This window comes from Populus trichocarpa, chromosome 19 (assembly GCF_000002775.5).
Source record: "Populus trichocarpa isolate Nisqually-1 chromosome 19, P.trichocarpa_v4.1, whole genome shotgun sequence".
In the NCBI taxonomy this organism is placed as follows: Eukaryota; Viridiplantae; Streptophyta; class Magnoliopsida; order Malpighiales; family Salicaceae; genus Populus; species Populus trichocarpa.
This window is the reverse complement of record NC_037303.2, coordinates 12,974,413-12,991,139: the sequence shown is the minus strand read 5'-3', so window position 1 is coordinate 12,991,139 and position 16,727 is coordinate 12,974,413. Positions and strand designations below refer to the sequence as shown.

Genomic DNA, 16,727 nt, shown 5'->3' with positions numbered 1-16,727 from the left:
ATGCATCAAAATAATTTTTTATTTTATTTTTTAAAAATCATTTTTGAGATCAGCGCATCAAAACGATCCAAAACATACAAAAAAATTAATTTTTAACAAAAACAAAAAATAAATTTTGGTGGAACGTGGTTTGCACCGCGTTCCCAAACGCGTTGGGTCTATTTTAACGTTATGATCTAACGAATCATGTGTATTCTTGAAGGTTTTTTTTAACTATGTTTTCTTCATATTCATTTAGGATTACTTATTGCGGTATTTAATTATAAATGTGTGTGTGAATTTCCTTTCGGAAGAAATCAAACTCATAGCTATTAAAAGAAACTAGTGCATATTACACAAGGCCAAAATACAGTATAAAATATAAGGGAATCACAACACACCAAAAATAGGCAATGTGAGGCACAAATATTATTGCTGGATCAGACAAACATACCTTAATTTCTCGTGTTTGATAGATCTTTCACTTCATCACATTAAAAAATTCGTATTTATGAACCAAGAAAAAAAAACTTGTATGATGTAAATTTATTGTATGATGTAACTTTTATATATATATTAACACGGATCCTGTTAAGTTATCTCATAAACAATAAACATTAATCGGGTAAAGTAATTAAACTTGATCCTAGTTATAACTTGGTTTAAATTTCAGGTCATAAATTAAAAAAGTTAATTTGGCTTGATTCAGATTAATTAAAACAATATCTTTTTAATTTTTTTAAAAAATAATTAAAAAATTATTGTTTTGATCTGATTAACCGAGCTACTACATAAATCAATTAGATCAAATTAAATCTATTTTAGCATGAATTTCTTTAAAACCCAATATGAGCTAGGAGTTGGGTTAATTGGTCAACCTATAAGTTAGGTTAATAACAATGATGTAAAGTGATTTTTGATAAGCAGCCAATTGAGTTAATTACTAAACACATATCAAAAGATTTTGATTAGCAACTAACAAAGGTATCCCAACTTTAGATTATTCAATGAAATGAAAATGTAAAAACCAATTTTATGCTACCTCTCTCGCCACAGTTTTAAGACTAATCTCTTCGTGATTAAACATAACTAGATAATTTACTTACGCTATGTTGTAGGTCTGACTAATTTTATAAGTTAAAAAAAATATTTATATATTATTAACATGTTTTCTATAACAAACATAATTTAAATTGTATAGAGATTGATTTGATGTGTTTCAATCAACTTGACAAGTCCAAAAACAACATGGACAACCGTAAAAAAAAAACATAGTTTGACAAACAAAAATTCAAAACGATAACCTTAAAAAAATATTAAAACGAAAACATATTGGATTAATTCAGGTCAACTTAGGTTAATATGTAAAGTCCACAACCCGAGTCGTAAGATTATGATAACCCCATAGAAAACAAATAACAAAAACATATTGAAGGTCAATCTTTAATCAACTTAATGTTGAAGAATAAAATTACAAAAAAAAAATAATTACAAAATTACAAAAAAAAAAACTTCAGTCAACCCGAGTTAACATGTTAAACCTGGATCATAAGGCTGTGATAACTCAATGTTGAAAAATAAAATTGAAAAAAAAACAATTAGAAAAGAATAAAAAAAACCCTAAGTCAACCCGAGTTAACTTGTTAAACCTGGATCATAAGACTGAGATAACCTAATAAAAAGCAAATTATAAAACAAATTATAAAGCTCAATTCTCAATCAATCCAACATTAAAAGATAAAATTGAAAAAAAATCAACTAAAAAGGAAGAAGACTCTAGCCAACCAGGTTTAAGTCATCAAACCCTTGACTCGAGTTATGAGACCGTGATAATCTCATAAAAAACAAAACAAAACAAATTATGAAACTCAATTTTCAATCAACCTAAATGGTGAAAGATGAAATTGAAAAACAAATTAAATTACAAAAAAAGATAGAAAAAAACCCTCGAGTCAACCGGGTTAACCCCCAAAACTTGTGACTCGGGTTATGAGACTAAAATAACTTCATAGAAAGCAAACTGAAATAAACTATAAAATTTAATTCCTAATAAATATAATATTAATTGATGAAATTAAAAAAAAATTAAAAAAATTAAAAATTAAAAAAAATATATTGTTTCAACTAATAGTTTACCCTCCTCAATTATTGTTAATTGATATTTATATACAAGAATTTTATTTTTTTTACTTTCCTAGTACAAGGAGGATGATCTCATTCATTTTTAGCTCCTTGCATTGAAACAAAAGTTCAAGAATTTCATAGTTACTGATTTAGGATTGGAACCCAGTAGCTTTGAATTTGCAAAAAAAAAAAAAATTATATAAATGTTTTTAGAAATTTTTACATGAATATGATCTGTTAAACTAAACAAATGACAAGATAAAAACATGTTCATATAAAAATAAATAGAAAATAATTTTTTATTTTATTTTTGATAAATTTAAGCAAATTTAGTGATGGTAAAAGAAACTATTTTTATTATTGAAATCTCAATAAATCTTTAAATAAATAAATACTAATTAGATCTTGAACAAAAAAGAAATAAAATGACAGAGAATATGAAAGCTTGACTTTAAAGAAAGTCACAAGTTCAAAAGAATCAAAACCCAAGTCTACGACTAGAGAAAGGACAACTAACAATGTTCTATGAAACATGGTGGGTTGTGTAGTGTAATGCAACCCGAATTGAACTTCAAAATCTCCCAAGAATCATGGAGATAACTACCCAATGTACTAATGCCAACAAGTTGATTCCTTTTATCATCTCCCTGTATTTCCTTGGATCCTCTGTTCAGTCTCTTTCACCTCTACTGGGCATCCACCCTTTAGGTACCTCCCCCCGCCCCCCCTCTCTTTCTGTGTATATATGCCTATCCTTTCGCGTTTCTGATCAAAACCCACATCTTCAATTTTCTTCTTGCTGTTAATTTCATGTAAAGTCTTGATTTTTATTGTTGTTTAGACTAAAAGTTTGATGTTTGTGACTTGTGCAGATGAGAAGTACTTTGGTTCGCAGGTGATAAAGTGCAAGGATGGTTCAAAGTCATTCAGTAGAGACCGTCTTAATGATAATTTCTGTGATTGTCTTGATGGGACTGATGAGCCTGGTAATAGATTACTACTCTATATTCCATTTGTCCCATTTTGTTAAGAAGACTGGATTTGGCATGGGGCTTGACTTACTGACTCATAATTGATATGTGAGAATTTGAAAATATGATTTGATTTTGTCAGTATGGTAGTGTGACATATGACTGTAGAATGATAAAGTTTGATCCTTCAGCAGATGGGTCGAAACATTGATATTGCATATTTTACTTTGGGAATTCAAGAAATGATTTTAAAAAACTTGACACAAGTCCACTAAATTCGTTTCTGGCACTGAATGCGTCATTGTTGATGGAAACTATGACATTATGAAGTTGAAGCTGCAGTGATGTGGGAAATATGTGTCCTTGATAAACATTTGCGACAATAGATTGAGCTAGTGATTTGGGAATATGTGATTTTTCAATTGATAACTCTGAATTCCTATCGTTCAAAACCAGAGGGGCATCAAGTCATTCTTTAAGTAGATTCATGATGGTTTACCTTGCATATGAATTGTAACTTTTGTGTTTGCAACCACTGGACTGAAGTCTTTCCTTAGAAGTTCCTTTATAGGCAAGGAGCATTCAGTCATGTTTTTGTTCTCCGTCCTTCATTTCTTGTGGCTATTTTAATAATGTGTGCTCTTTCATGTTGGGCAGTCAAGTTTGGGACTTTCATCTTTGTTATTTCAACTTTATAGATGATTATACAGATTTTCCCAGTTGAATGAGTGATTCTTCCATCTTTATCATTCACGAGCCACCAAGTTTTGTTTAATGATTATGGGTTGGCATTCCATGCCATTTACTTCTCACCGAGATGTTTCGGTTGTGACTTTGATTTGTACTGCAGGAACTTCAGCCTGCCCAAGCGGAAAATTTTATTGCAGGAATGCAGGAAGTACACCCAAGTTTATTTTTTCATCCCGTGTAAATGATCAAATTTGTGGTAAGAAAAGGAGTGGAACTGCTTTCTTTGGTTTCCGTTCCCAATTTAAGTATTTAGTTAAGGCTTCTATGCTAGATATTTTCATCACACGCTAAAGATTTAAGCATCTTGCATTGATTTGTGATTGTCTAGTTACCACTTTGTGAGGCATTCTAGCGAATCACTTCTTTTGATGGTCTACTCGCCTTGTCAATACACTAGGCATGATTATGATTCCCAGTTTCTGCAATTGTATGACTTGCTAGCTAAAATCGCATCATATTTTCATGGTCTATTAAAGGATTAACTAGAGTTATGGAATAGTGATGGCGTGACTCTCATGGTGGAGGAAGTGTTCTTGGATTCCTTTTCTTTTTTGTTTCCCTCTTGCTAATAATTGGTTTCGGCTCAAATGGCCTGGCTTGCATTCAAGTTATCAAGATAAGAGTAGCACTGCTAAGTTCATCTCTACCCATTAATATATGCTACATTAAGGTTACCTTTCCATCTATTTAAATGGAACTTAGATTTGTTCTCATGTCTGCGAATATCAAATTAATAATCTGTAGATTGCTGTGATGGAAGTGATGAATATGGTAGTGGCATCAATTGCCCCAACACCTGCGTCATGGGTGGAGATTTGGAGTACAAAGCTGGAAATTATATCTCACATATTGATATGAAAGAATCGAAAAGGGGACTTATTTTGGAGGAATTATTCCAGAAGGCTAGAGGTATTTTCGGCAATGAGACACTCAAAATCATACCAAGGTGTAGTGAGAATAATGTAACAAATAAGCTTGTACTTGTTCTTACCAGGATTGAAGGTGATAATCATCCTACAGGTGGTTATCCTAGCCTGTGTAGTGATTTACAGAATATATTATCAGCGGATCAAGTTCAAAAGAAGACGCTACCGCTGAAGAAAACCACCACCATGCCTCACAAACCATCTCCGGTAAAGTTCCCTATCATGCACTTTTTGTTCTGCTTGGTAACTCAAAATTCTGAATTTCCATATCATGTTTTATGCATTTGTTTTTGTTCCCATATCACCAATTGCAGGTTCCATAGATTTGTTCAAGTCGTTATTGCAAGACCAGCCTTTGCCTACGGGCATTTTTTCTTTATACGAGTACACTCATCAGTCGAGCTTGAGAAGATTCGAACATGATATGGAGGTTGATGTATAAATTATACTAAAGTGTACAAGAGCCTATGTTGCTGAAGAAGTAACTGGGTGTGTCAAGCAATCTATGGAGTTTTATATACTTTAAAATGGATAAGTTTAATACGTCAGGCAACACATAGCAACACAATACAGCTTACTGTGATTGAGGGAATATTACATCTGGAAAATAATTGCTTCAGAGTTATGTTTTTACCTATACAAGATATTTCTTTTATCAGCGCATATTTCTAGTTCTGGTTACTATGCTTTCTCATGCCTCTGTTGTTGCTCCCTGAACGCTTCCTTGGTTAATGAATGGACTTGAGCATCAATGCAGAGGCATGCCGGATTTGGCTGGCCCGCCTTTCCCATTTTTCACTTTTATCGGCAATGAATTGCCACTGAACTCTGAAGATGCTATTTCGCTGCTACGATACAATTTCAATAGTTTCTGAACCCAAGATGAGGCATGGAATACTGGTCCGCTGGATGGCTGGTGTAGTTTCCTCAGCAAGAATGAACCCACAGAAGAAAAAAAAAAACATCTGCCCAAGACGGTTAATATATTTGGTTTTACGTTTTAAAAATATTTTTTTTTTCAAATTAAATTTTTTTGATATTATTTTATTATTTTAATGTATTAATATCAAAAATATTTTTTAAAAAATAAAAATATTATTTTAATATATTTCTAAGTAAAAAAATAACTACAACTATAACTAATATCAAAAATAATTTTTTAAAAAATAAAAAAATTCATCTTAATATATTAAGCATTCTAAACCGTTACCGTTATCACAAACACTCAAGTTTGTTTGGGATTGTAATAATTATGATGGTTTAAAATGTTATTTGCTTAGAAATATATCATGATGGAATTTTTTTATTTTTTAAAAATTATTTTTAATATCAGCACAATCAACAGCACATTAAAACAACCTGAAAATATTAAAAAAAAAATTATTTTAAATAAAAAAAATTTAAAATTTTTAATAACGTGGTGCAAACTAATATAGACAGACACCTGTGTAAAATTCAAAACTGAGCAATGCTGTTTTTTTCCTCTCTGGTTTATCCTATATATTTGAAAATCCTAGGAACTGTTCCCTAACAGGCTACATCACCAAAAATGGTTCGAGTTCAATGAACTTTACAGGTACAATATTCTTTCCTCTGGCAGCTGACAGCGACAATCAGTTTGATGCCAATTTGATTTGGATCATACATAAATGGACCATCATTTTGATGTCTCACTGCCATGAACCAGCTGTAAAATGAAGTGAGTCAGATACAGCGCGAAACAAACAAATAGAGGAAAACACTGCAGTGAAAAGAACACTAACGAGAATTGACATACCAACGAGCCAACTCGCTCATAAGCTTCCATTACTTTAGGATCTTCCTCGTCTTCGTACCAAAATTGTAATATACGTGGTCCATTCATAGACCAAAAGGCTCTTAGACCTGCCTCCTGCAATGTCATGGAAGGATAAGAACATAAAGCATAATAAAGCACTGAAAACCAAAATCTCTGATTCAAATGAGAAAAACAAGATATACACATTTTAGTACACTCATGTTGTAATTTTAACTGAACACTCGAGGGGAGGGGGGTGTTGCATTACTTGGATGGTGGTGCCTAAAAGTTACTATACCTCAGCGACAGTCTTGGTAATTTACCCGACAAAGATATCAACTTAAAAGCAAACAGATAATCAAGTCATAAAAGATTTGTTTACTTGTGTGGCCAGGAAACTAATTCAAAAGTTGTTTGAATATAAAGCCAGCCATTCAATGGGGGTCTAATGTGATGCTCCGAAGTTTGATTTGGCTATTTTTTAGCTATTCAAAGTCTTCTAGCTCATCGAATGGTAATATCATATTTTTACATTATATTACCATCTCACTTCCTGTCAGAAAAGGAAAAACAGAATAACTGTAATTTTACCTGCACTGTGATTAAGTATATAGATTCCAATGCTTCAACACGAATTTCAGGATCATCCCATGGTTCACGCTCAAAGGAGAGTACATTGCCAAGCTCAAGAGGCATTTTTGATGCATCTTCTTCACTATATATCTGGAAAGACAACCAGATTAATGAGCCTTTTCAGCATATGAAAATAACAAAGAGGGAGATGTATAAAAATAGTGATTCATATAGGTGAAGTACAATATCTAAACATAATCGCATGCATGATGTCTTTTACTAACATTTTGCTATCATGCATCTTTCAACTTATTATTAGGCACAAGATTGCAAATTAGAGTCAGTAGGTGCTACTTTTTTGTACTTCAATGGTTCCTATTCAAGAATCCAGTGATGAAGAGGTGGTGGACCTCAAGGGTGTGGCAAGTTTAATGTTAAATCTCTTTCTACAGGGCATCATATGGGCTTGATGAACTATTATCTCTGGGAAAAAATATTTGGCATATTAGCATCCAAAAGAAGAGATGATTTAAGATGGATAGCTAATAGAAAAATCCATATCAACAGGGATTCAAAACTGTCAACTAGTTTTGCATGTGTGCATATGATGCAGAGAATATAAATAAACTGTTGTAATGCAGCTTATAGCTATTTAATTATAAGCATGTGCTTAAACATAATTTCAAACTGAATGGGTAATAGCATAAAACAGTAATGAAATTGTTTCAGAGCTCAAAATGGACGCTTGGAAGAATGGCCCATGGTTGAAAGGGGAAGTTCCTGATTATTTGTTGTCCAATGTTTGTTGGCTAAATGACCCAAAACTACCTTGAAGTTTGGGTTGAACTGAACTTAGCCCTGAACGTTTTTTTTTATTTGAGTAACTCGACCTATTTTTTGGTAAAAAATAGACCCTTTCGTTAATTTTGACCACAGGTAATGGTCTAGAAACAAGATATGTGTCGTGAAAACACATGATGTGAAAATAAATAAATAAATAAATAACAGGGACAGAAACCTGGACGGAGGGGCCTTTTTTTACCAAAAAGTAGTCAAGGTACTCTAATAAATAAAAAATTAAAGTTTAGGGGCTAAGTTTACTTCGACACAAAGTTCAGGGTAGTTTTACGTCATCCAGCCATGTTTGTTCCTAGGTAAATAAAACTTTTAATTCAGAGTTGGGGTGGATCACATGAAGTTGCTGCTCTGGATGCCTTATATCCCAGGTTATGATAAGAGAGTGAAGAATCTTGCAGGTTGTGTGCTTCAACTAGCAACTATGTTCTGGGTCTCCTTGCACACTCTCCCTACACAACGGTTGAAACATGAAAAAAAAATAATTCATTACCTTCTTTTTTCAATTTCCCCCATTCTATCCTATAGTTGAAACATGAAATAAAACTTAATTACTTATGAAAAAGCATACATCACACAACACACATTAGTGTTTAATTGAAGCATATGACTCCTTAAAATGAGGGGAAAATGGTATAAAAGATCAAGAGAGAGGTAACATCGGCACCCTTTTACCAGCAACAGGAAGAAGTAGAGCTGGCCAAAGAAACTCAGATATCAAAAGCAAATTCTGAAGTTGATTCTCAGCTTCAAAACAACAGTTGCGGAGTGTTCCAAAAACCTGTAAGCAAATATAATCCCACCAAGCAATTCAGTTTGACTCTATTTATCTTGGGTGGTGTTTGGCTGTTTAAGGTCAGCCTGAACTAGGAAGGTGGCAGGTAGGGTACCAAATCTTTTGGAACTTGAATTTAAGGGCTTTAAGTATTAACAATCTCAAACCTATCCTAAGCCATTTAAAATTTTTCTTACGTCCTAAACACATTAATAGGAACAGCAACAGAAAACCACAATAAAAAAGGATGACTGCAAGTATGGAACAATTTTCTAGCAATCCTATGTCTTAAAGGAAATGATTGGTTAACAAATCTAGACGTGGAAGTTCTTGAACAAAAGAAAATATTTATAAATGCAAAAAGAAGAAAAGGTTGATATATATCTAAAGAAAATGAGGGTCTAAGTGGTGGCATTTCTCCTAAACATGGGTCCTACAGAGCACATGAATTCACAGACATATAAAACCATGTCAATTCAACAAATTCCTAGAAAATTGTGGTCCGAAAAAATTTAAATTTTGGGCAATTCATCACCAATAGAGGCACAAAGCAATGGAGGAATGGGACCAAAAGACATCCACATCTCATAAATTGCTTGCAAAATTCGTTCCCTGGATTTCTCTTGTATAAACAGCCACTACTTATGAAAGAACAAAACCAAACAAAACCTAATTGTTGAAGAGTACTCTAGAATAAATCTTCGTACTTAAAGAGTTAATAATTTATGTATACCCCTTTCTTCCGTAATGGACTTGTTGAATCAAATTGTCGGAGAATCTGCTTCAGCAACCCTCTCTTAGAGTCTAGTAACATCTTCCTTCCAGCTTCTTTCTTCGAAATGTTCACAAGAATGGAACCAACATGATCAAACGGATCATCTGCCATACGCATGGCATTAAGTACCCAAAAAAAAGGTAGCATACAAAAGTATACATAATATACAAGACATGAAGCCACATAGTAGATGGATAAGCTAAAGAAAAGACAAATTTCAAGGCTCCCAAAAGCGAAGCAAATGTTTGAAATTCAGGGTGGAATAACTTTTAACATGAGTTGGCAACTCTCTCATAAAGGGAGCATTAGAAAATAGCCTTGTTAGTTTTTTCTTCTTTTCTTTTCTAGCACTCTCAGGCTGCCTTTAAGTAATTTTCATGAAGCAAACAGGTGAGCTTCTGATAATCAACAACCTTACTCTCCATTTTTAAGTCTGATATGCATAAATTAGATGTACTACTAGAACTCAATTTGATAAGTCGGAAAAATATGAATATATGATTTTAAATTTGGGTACATATTCTGAACCGTATAATAAATTTAAGTAGATATGAAGCAAAACAAACCTCTAGTTTCGTCAGAGGATCTACAAAATGATCTCACCAGCTTCATAACAAATAGCCCTTGCATCTTCTCATCCTCAATCTAACAAGCAAGTGACAATACAACCATTTCTTGTTACTATTTTTGATATGGTAAATCATGGGAAACAAAACCATTACACTCACACCTCAAGAAAGTGTAATGTAGAAACATATCCACAACCATTAATTTTCAATATCAAGGAATATAATCTAAAATAAATCGCCTAAAATGTACCTGAAGCAAGGAAACAATACCAGAATCCAATTGAGTAAGGTTAACTAGTAGCATTACCAGCAACCGAGTAATGCTACTATCTGGTTTATACAATACATCCATGGCTGCTTTAATCATCCCCATTTCAACCATCTTTGCAGCTAAATTCGAGTTGAGTGAAAGATTAATAAGAGCTTCTGCTGCAGGTTCAGAAACCTCCTGAAAAATATTAGATCAAATTCCATTAATCCAAAGCTTCTTCATTTCTAAGGCCAATAAACAAACCCAAACCTATGCTAACCCTACTAATGCAAAACTTTGCAAAACTGCAGTCGCGCAATCATCCGCACAATTCCCCCACATGCAAGGCCAGCCATGCATTGTAGTGCGGGGATGAATGCAGTTCCCCTTTTGCGACTGCACTTAGCGTCTTCCAACAAGTAAAAGAATGTACCTAAGAGGCTAAGAGCATTATAAACGAAACTCAAAACTTGCACCTAAACCACACAACTCAATTAAGTCCTTAACCAAAAAACACTAAATTATTAACAGGAAAGTTGACATACAGGAAATTTAACAAATTATATAACTTTTGTGATTTGCAAATGATAATTGATATTAACAACCTTTTTATCCTTAAGAAGCTGAGATAATGAAGGAAGCATAGTACTGGCATACTTGGAAAGAGACAGTAACCCATCCTCGGATCCAGTTAAGTCTCGAACTATTTCAACAGCTGCCTTCTTCACCTAAAAACATCATTATTCCACTAATTAATTTACATTAAGAGAAAAGGAAAAGGAAAAGGAAAAACAACCATGAAAGAAAGCAAAGTCAAGAGCAGAGTGAAACTTACAGGTGGGGAAGGAGAGGAAAGAAAGCCCACCAGTTCTTCAAGCTCCGTGGCCATGGCTGCTCTGCTGTTGTCTTTGCAGCTCTGCTGGGGAGGGAGGCTGTAGAATCTAATATGAGACACTGGGTTGGGCTTTCTTTTGCTTTGTAGCTAGTTTTTCATGGGCTTTGTCCCATGAGGGATTTTAATTATAGGGAAACTACAAATCAATTCTCAAACTACACATATGATTTCATTTAAGTGCTTAAAGTTAACAATTAAGCAATTTAGTCCTTAATTATTAGATTAGATTGTGGTAAAGTTATTTTCCCCTTCTTTTGATGAGTAGAGCATGATACCAACCCAAGACATATCACCCTCTACCCATTATGAGATTTTTACTAATATTGTGTCGACAACAATTAAGAAATTTAGTTTTTATATTTCTTTTTTTCCCATGCCTGTGTATTTCTATACATAAAATTAGGATAATTATCTCTAGATTTAATAGATGTTCATTTAAAATGACCTAAATAAGTGAATGTTTTTTTTATAGTTATTCTTACTATTCAGATTCAAGTATTAATAATAATTTTTTATCCAAAGTTATACTTTAAAGAGTTACAATTCAAATCTACGTGATATTGTCCTAAAATTTAAGATATATAACTAAAATGTTATTTAGTGTTTAAAATATAGGTTAATTAATATATTTAAGTGCTTGGATTTCTTTTTTTTTAATCTAAGGAACTCTAGACTTATAGTAGAAGCTTGAATACTTGGACTTAAAAACTTTTCGATGATAAAGTCATTATATTTATGAGAAATGTATTAAATGACTTAAAGCAATAAATGATTTAAAAGAGTCTTAAATTCAAATAATAAATATGTTTGAGTTTTAAGTTGATTAATGCTCTGAAATCTAAGTATTTTTATCTCAAGAGATGAAAAGTTATTAACATTTTATTTTGATAGTTTAGGGGTTATTTATACCCCCTGAATCTTGTTGTTTTCAGAGAAGGGAAAGACTGGAAAGTATGGTAAGTCCTTTAAAAGACCTTGTATACACCTATAAGTATAGAAAAATTATTATCTTAATATGAACAATTATCCTAGATGGAGAGACATTGCGATTTATTATGTCTTTAATACTTATATTGTAGAGGATCGTTCAGGATCAGGCATACAACCTTAAAACTTGGTAATATTCAAGTTCTTTGAGTTTGACATGTTTATCCAATTTACGTTTCCTTAAACTTAGCTAACTACAAAGTCTAAGTTCTTTGAATTTGGCATATTCGTCAAACTCACGTTACCTTAAACTTGGCTGATTACCAAACCCAAATTCTTAAGGTCTGACATGTTCATTAAATCCGCGTTTACTTGGATTTGGCTGACTGATCACAAGTCTAAATATTTCGGATCTGACATGATTGACAAACCCCTTTTATTTAAAAAGATTTTTATAAATAAAAATCTTAGCAAAAAATTAACTCATTACTACACCCATTATATGTTGGAAATTCAGTAATTTTTTCTTCTCATTAAGAAATGGTTTGTAGAATTCGTAGCTAGGTTTTGTTCTACGTCAGAGTCCATGGATATTGGAGTTCGATCTTAATATTATTGTTGTGGAGAAATGTTAAGGATGAACTGATAAAATTGAGATGAGGATGTTTCACATATGGTGTTGAATGTCATCTGTACATATCTAGGTTTTGTTTGGCCAATTTCTGTGATTGAGTCCCATCTTTGATGGAGAAACAAGTTACAGCTATCTCTCATTTATATTTACTGCTGTAGGTTGATGGTTGCATTGAGTAGTCAGTGTCACTGTGTCCCCTACCAATTTCTTTTGGGACATCACTACTTCATTGAGCCTGCCACTTGATAAGAAGTAAGAACCTGGCTTTGTAATTAGGTAGCTGTATGCATCAATTATGCATCCAGCCTTGTTTTTTTTTTTTTTTTTTTTGTAGCATGTTGCTTGCTTATGTATTATGATAATTGTACGAAAGATATTCTTGAAAATTGCATAGCATTGCCAATGAAAGGGAAGTAGTTGAAAACTACATGGAATCAATTACCAAAGAACATGGAGAAAGAAAAATCCTGCCCTAATCTTTTATCCTCTACTTTATATGCTTCTTCCGTTATAATTGGGGTGCTTAAGTTACTTGAAATGACGAAATGAATTTTTTTATTTAATGGACATTCTCCTGGATTTAGCTCATGGGTGAATGATCATTTTTAAAAGTCAAATTACAGGAAATAACATGTTAATTCAAGATTTTTAATTGATCATTTATTTACATGTGAGTTGAAAAATACAAGTGATAGATCCGAATCAGGAATGTATTCTACTCCTAATTGACTTCTTATTACTTAATTATTATTATAAAGTTGAGCTACTAGCTTAATTTTAATTATTTTGATCTTCTCAGATTCAATCTTATTCTTCTGACAACAAGATGCTGTTCAAGTAAAAAATTCTGCTGATCCTGGAATTGTTTGAGGTATCAATCTAATATAGAAAAAACAGCGGAGAGATGAGAACAACACCACAGTTTTCAAGTGAAGAAGTGAAATATGGAGCATTGAAAGTGACATAGGAGGGGTTGAGGGCCGGAAAGATTTTGCTGCCTTTCCTCCACCCTCTTTCTAGCCTTATGCGTGTACACCAATATTGATTGTTCGATCGATATCCTTGCACAATTTTCCCATCTTCGTTTTTTGAGCAGTTTCAGCCAAGTTCGTCCACATTTACTAGAAAGTTTCTTTCTCACAGTATGCTTGTCAGGAGCAAACTCACTTAGCATGGGAGCCAAACTCGTCAAGGTTATGACGTTCATGCTGAAAGGGCAAGTAGGAGTTGTTTAAAGCATTGTGCTTTCCAGATCTGTTGTCGATCTGATGCGGAACTTGTGGCATCCTGACATCTGCATCTGTGAGACGTGAAGGGTATTAATATTTGGTTTCATTGCAACTTGCAAGGCCAGCTTAGACTTAATATATACTAGCTAGGTTATTTTCTGCAGTTCTTCGCTGGAACCCATCTTCTTTAGCTTTAGACTCACGCGTTAACCAGTTGAGGTGAGTCTTGAAGATATTATAAGACGATTAAGAACATTTATTTGTTTTGTTAACTAGTAGTATGCTTGTGTGTTCTTGTGTAGTGATTTTCGAAACTATTTTTATTTAATTTTGCAATAATCAGAATAAATATTTATATGAATTCAAATAATTTAAATTATTTTAAGGTAAAAAAATATTATTTAGAAGAAATTTATTTTTTTATTAATGCATTTTTTTTATGAAAACATGGATTTTTTATAACCATCATGGTTTTTTTTTTAAGAAAACCTAACGCAATTAAAATAAATATTCACAAGAATATTTTCTAATTAAATGATTTTTAAATAAAAACATAGCATCATTTGAAAAAAACAATTCAATAACATTAATCATATCATGATAATTCTAACATAATAAAATAAAAAGGTCATTATTATTATTTTGTTCAACGGCTAGGTTATATTTGAGTATTTAGCTTTCGCACATCAAAACCAATGTTTTTATTATTATTATTAAAGTTTAAACTTGCCATTTATTTATGATTATAAAAATATATTTTTTTTCTTACAAATCTCTTAAAAAATAATATGAGAACAAACCTACTAATTAACCAGCTTAAACCTCAAATTAACGATACAAGTTTTTGTTCTAAAGCAAGTTCTTGCCTATTGTTTATCTATGTAATAAAATTTCGACAGCTTGACAAGCTACGTACATTCATGCTTTCTTGTTATACTTAAATCACCATAATCGGTAGATATTTGCTAAAAACTTTTTTATAATCCTTTGACATAATATTTAATCATCTTTTAATCGATGTTTACTTGTGCTCAAATGAGAGAGAGACACTTGGGTCATGAGTTACAAGTATTAATTCAAATTTATTTAAAAAATATTAAAACTATATTGTTTTAAAAAAATTTAGAAGACAATATATTTTTACCGGGTTTTTATATATTAATTTGTTTTTTTTATTATTTTTAATAAACTCGAGTCTAAACTCTAAGTTAACTCATTAGACAAGTTCGAGTTTTGATATCCATGTAATAGATAAGCGACCAAACTATTAATTTTGTAAATACATCGAAAACATGATTTTTGGAATTTTTTAAATTGAGAGATTAAATTGATTATATTATTGTTTTGTGTAAAGTTACAAAAATAAATTTTAAAAAGATTTTGGAAACATTAAAATATAAATAATATTTTCAATATATGTAATTGTAATTCTTTTTTCTAGCATCTTTGAAATAATTTTTTATTTAATAATACAAACACAAGTAACCAAAAAAAATTTTGAAACTTTTTTTTCACACTACAAACATAAAAATCATCAGAATACCAAACAAACTAATAATTTTATTTTTAAAACTCGGCCCGGCTTGACAGGTCGACTCAAGACCTTGCTGATCGGGGCTGGAACCGAGCAGGGTTTAAGAAAAAATAAAAAAAGTTAAAAACCTAGGCGACCCGGCAGATTGACTTGGCAAGACCCGATCAAAAACCTGATTGTAACCCGTTGACTATTTACTTTTTTTTTAACTAAAATAATATCGTCTTGATTTATAAAAAAAATTGGAGTTAACCTGAATGATCTGATGACTCAATCAAAACCCGATGACCTAGGTAAAATCTATGATCTGAATCTTGGGCCAAATCAGCCGGTTTAAAAACTCTACTAATGATGATTAAACTTGAATTAATAAAAACCAACATAAATTCTAGTTTGACATGGAGGGTTCCTAGAAGCTGTCTATATATATATATATATATATATATATGTGGCTAGCCAAATTATTATTATTATTAATTTATGGAAATAGAATTAGGGACACAGTGCTTTACATGTGGGTATGGTTTGGGGAGAAAGCAAAGAAAGCTTTGAGCGTGCAAACAAATCACATGGTCTCCACGATCCCTTTGCTAATAACTCTTCCACGATCCCCACCATTGCCCTACTCTTTATTAATAGCTACTGATTTCTTTATTTACTTTTTTGTTTAATATAGTTAATGACAGACCAGACCACCCCCAAATTTAGGTTTTGTTTAGTTTCAAATTATTATTATTTTTATTTTTTTGAATCATTTTCATGTAAAAAATAAATAAATAAAATATTATTCTAATATATTTCTAAATAAAAATACTTTAAAAAATAAAATCTATCATGGAAATCCTTTTACTCCACGAATGAAGCTTGCAACCAAGCAACGTATTATTGGATGACTCAACTTATAATATGCTTTGAAGTTCTTGTAGCATCACCTTTTACTCGTAATAATCACTTGCTTTTGTTATAATTAAGTTCCTACATCAACGACAATACATATGATTTTAAAAAAGAATAGAGAAAATTATTCCGAAAAAAATGATTAACCAAATGAAATCCGTAACTCGTGGAATAATCTTATAATCTTATAATAACCTAGATTAGTTTTCAAATCAATTCTCAAATTGAATCTAACCCTATAATGATAGTTAAACCTAGTCTGGTTCCATGAATTGACTTAAAAGGGT

The 16,727-nt window shown here is 31.9% G+C and overlaps 2 protein-coding genes across 6 annotated transcripts; one reads left to right on the top strand and one right to left on the bottom strand.

The window, feature by feature from the left end:
- The first annotated feature begins 2,556 nt into the window (after positions 1-2,556).
- Positions 2,557-5,413, top strand: LOC7494606 (glucosidase 2 subunit beta). The gene is made up of 6 exons (XM_024590827.2): positions 2,557-2,811; positions 2,976-3,089; positions 3,925-4,020; positions 4,569-4,733; positions 4,819-4,957; positions 5,065-5,413. The coding sequence occupies exons 1-5, from the start codon at positions 2,694-2,696 to the stop codon at positions 4,920-4,922; spliced, it is 597 nt and encodes a 198-aa protein (XP_024446595.2). The 5' UTR covers positions 2,557-2,693; the 3' UTR covers positions 4,923-4,957; positions 5,065-5,413.
- A 786-nt stretch (positions 5,414-6,199) lies between these two features.
- On the bottom strand, positions 6,200-11,291 carry LOC7467466 (uncharacterized). 5 transcript variants are annotated; one of them, XM_002325551.4, is made up of 9 exons: positions 11,160-11,291; positions 10,930-11,052; positions 10,325-10,522; positions 10,072-10,150; positions 9,464-9,609; positions 8,623-8,736; positions 7,119-7,250; positions 6,528-6,641; positions 6,200-6,437 (listed from the first exon to the last, which is right to left on the bottom strand). In XM_002325551.4, exons 1-9 carry the CDS (start codon positions 11,211-11,213, stop codon positions 6,408-6,410), a joined length of 990 nt encoding a protein of 329 aa, XP_002325587.3. In that variant the 5' UTR covers positions 11,214-11,291; the 3' UTR covers positions 6,200-6,407. The 5 variants fall into 5 exon arrangements, 4 of the variants coding, with proteins under 4 accessions (XP_002325587.3, XP_052305300.1, XP_052305301.1 ...); XM_052449340.1 differs by lacking the exon at positions 11,160-11,291 and adding an exon at positions 10,610-10,757; XM_052449341.1 differs by lacking the exon at positions 11,160-11,291 and adding an exon at positions 10,610-10,757 and having other exon boundaries at positions 10,982-10,999.
- Between the last annotated feature and the right edge of the window lie 5,436 nt (positions 11,292-16,727).

Coding starts and splice junctions, on each gene's coding strand:
- LOC7467466 (XM_002325551.4), bottom strand. CDS start 11,213: ATGGCCACGGAGCTTGAAGAACTGGTGGGCTTTCTTTCCTCTCCTTCC. Junction 11,053..11,159: donor TTTCCTCTCCTTCCCCACCT/GTAAGTTTCACT, acceptor TGATGTTTTTAG/GTGAAGAAGGCAGCTGTTGA. Junction 10,523..10,929: donor AGCTTCTTAAGGATAAAAAG/GTTGTTAATATC, acceptor AATATTTTTCAG/GAGGTTTCTGAACCTGCAGC.
- LOC7494606 (XM_024590827.2), top strand. CDS start 2,694: ATGGAGATAACTACCCAATGTACTAATGCCAACAAGTTGATTCCTTTT. Junction 3,090..3,924: donor TGATGGGACTGATGAGCCTG/GTAATAGATTAC, acceptor TTTGTACTGCAG/GAACTTCAGCCTGCCCAAGC. Junction 4,734..4,818: donor ATTATTCCAGAAGGCTAGAG/GTATTTTCGGCA, acceptor TGTTCTTACCAG/GATTGAAGGTGATAATCATC.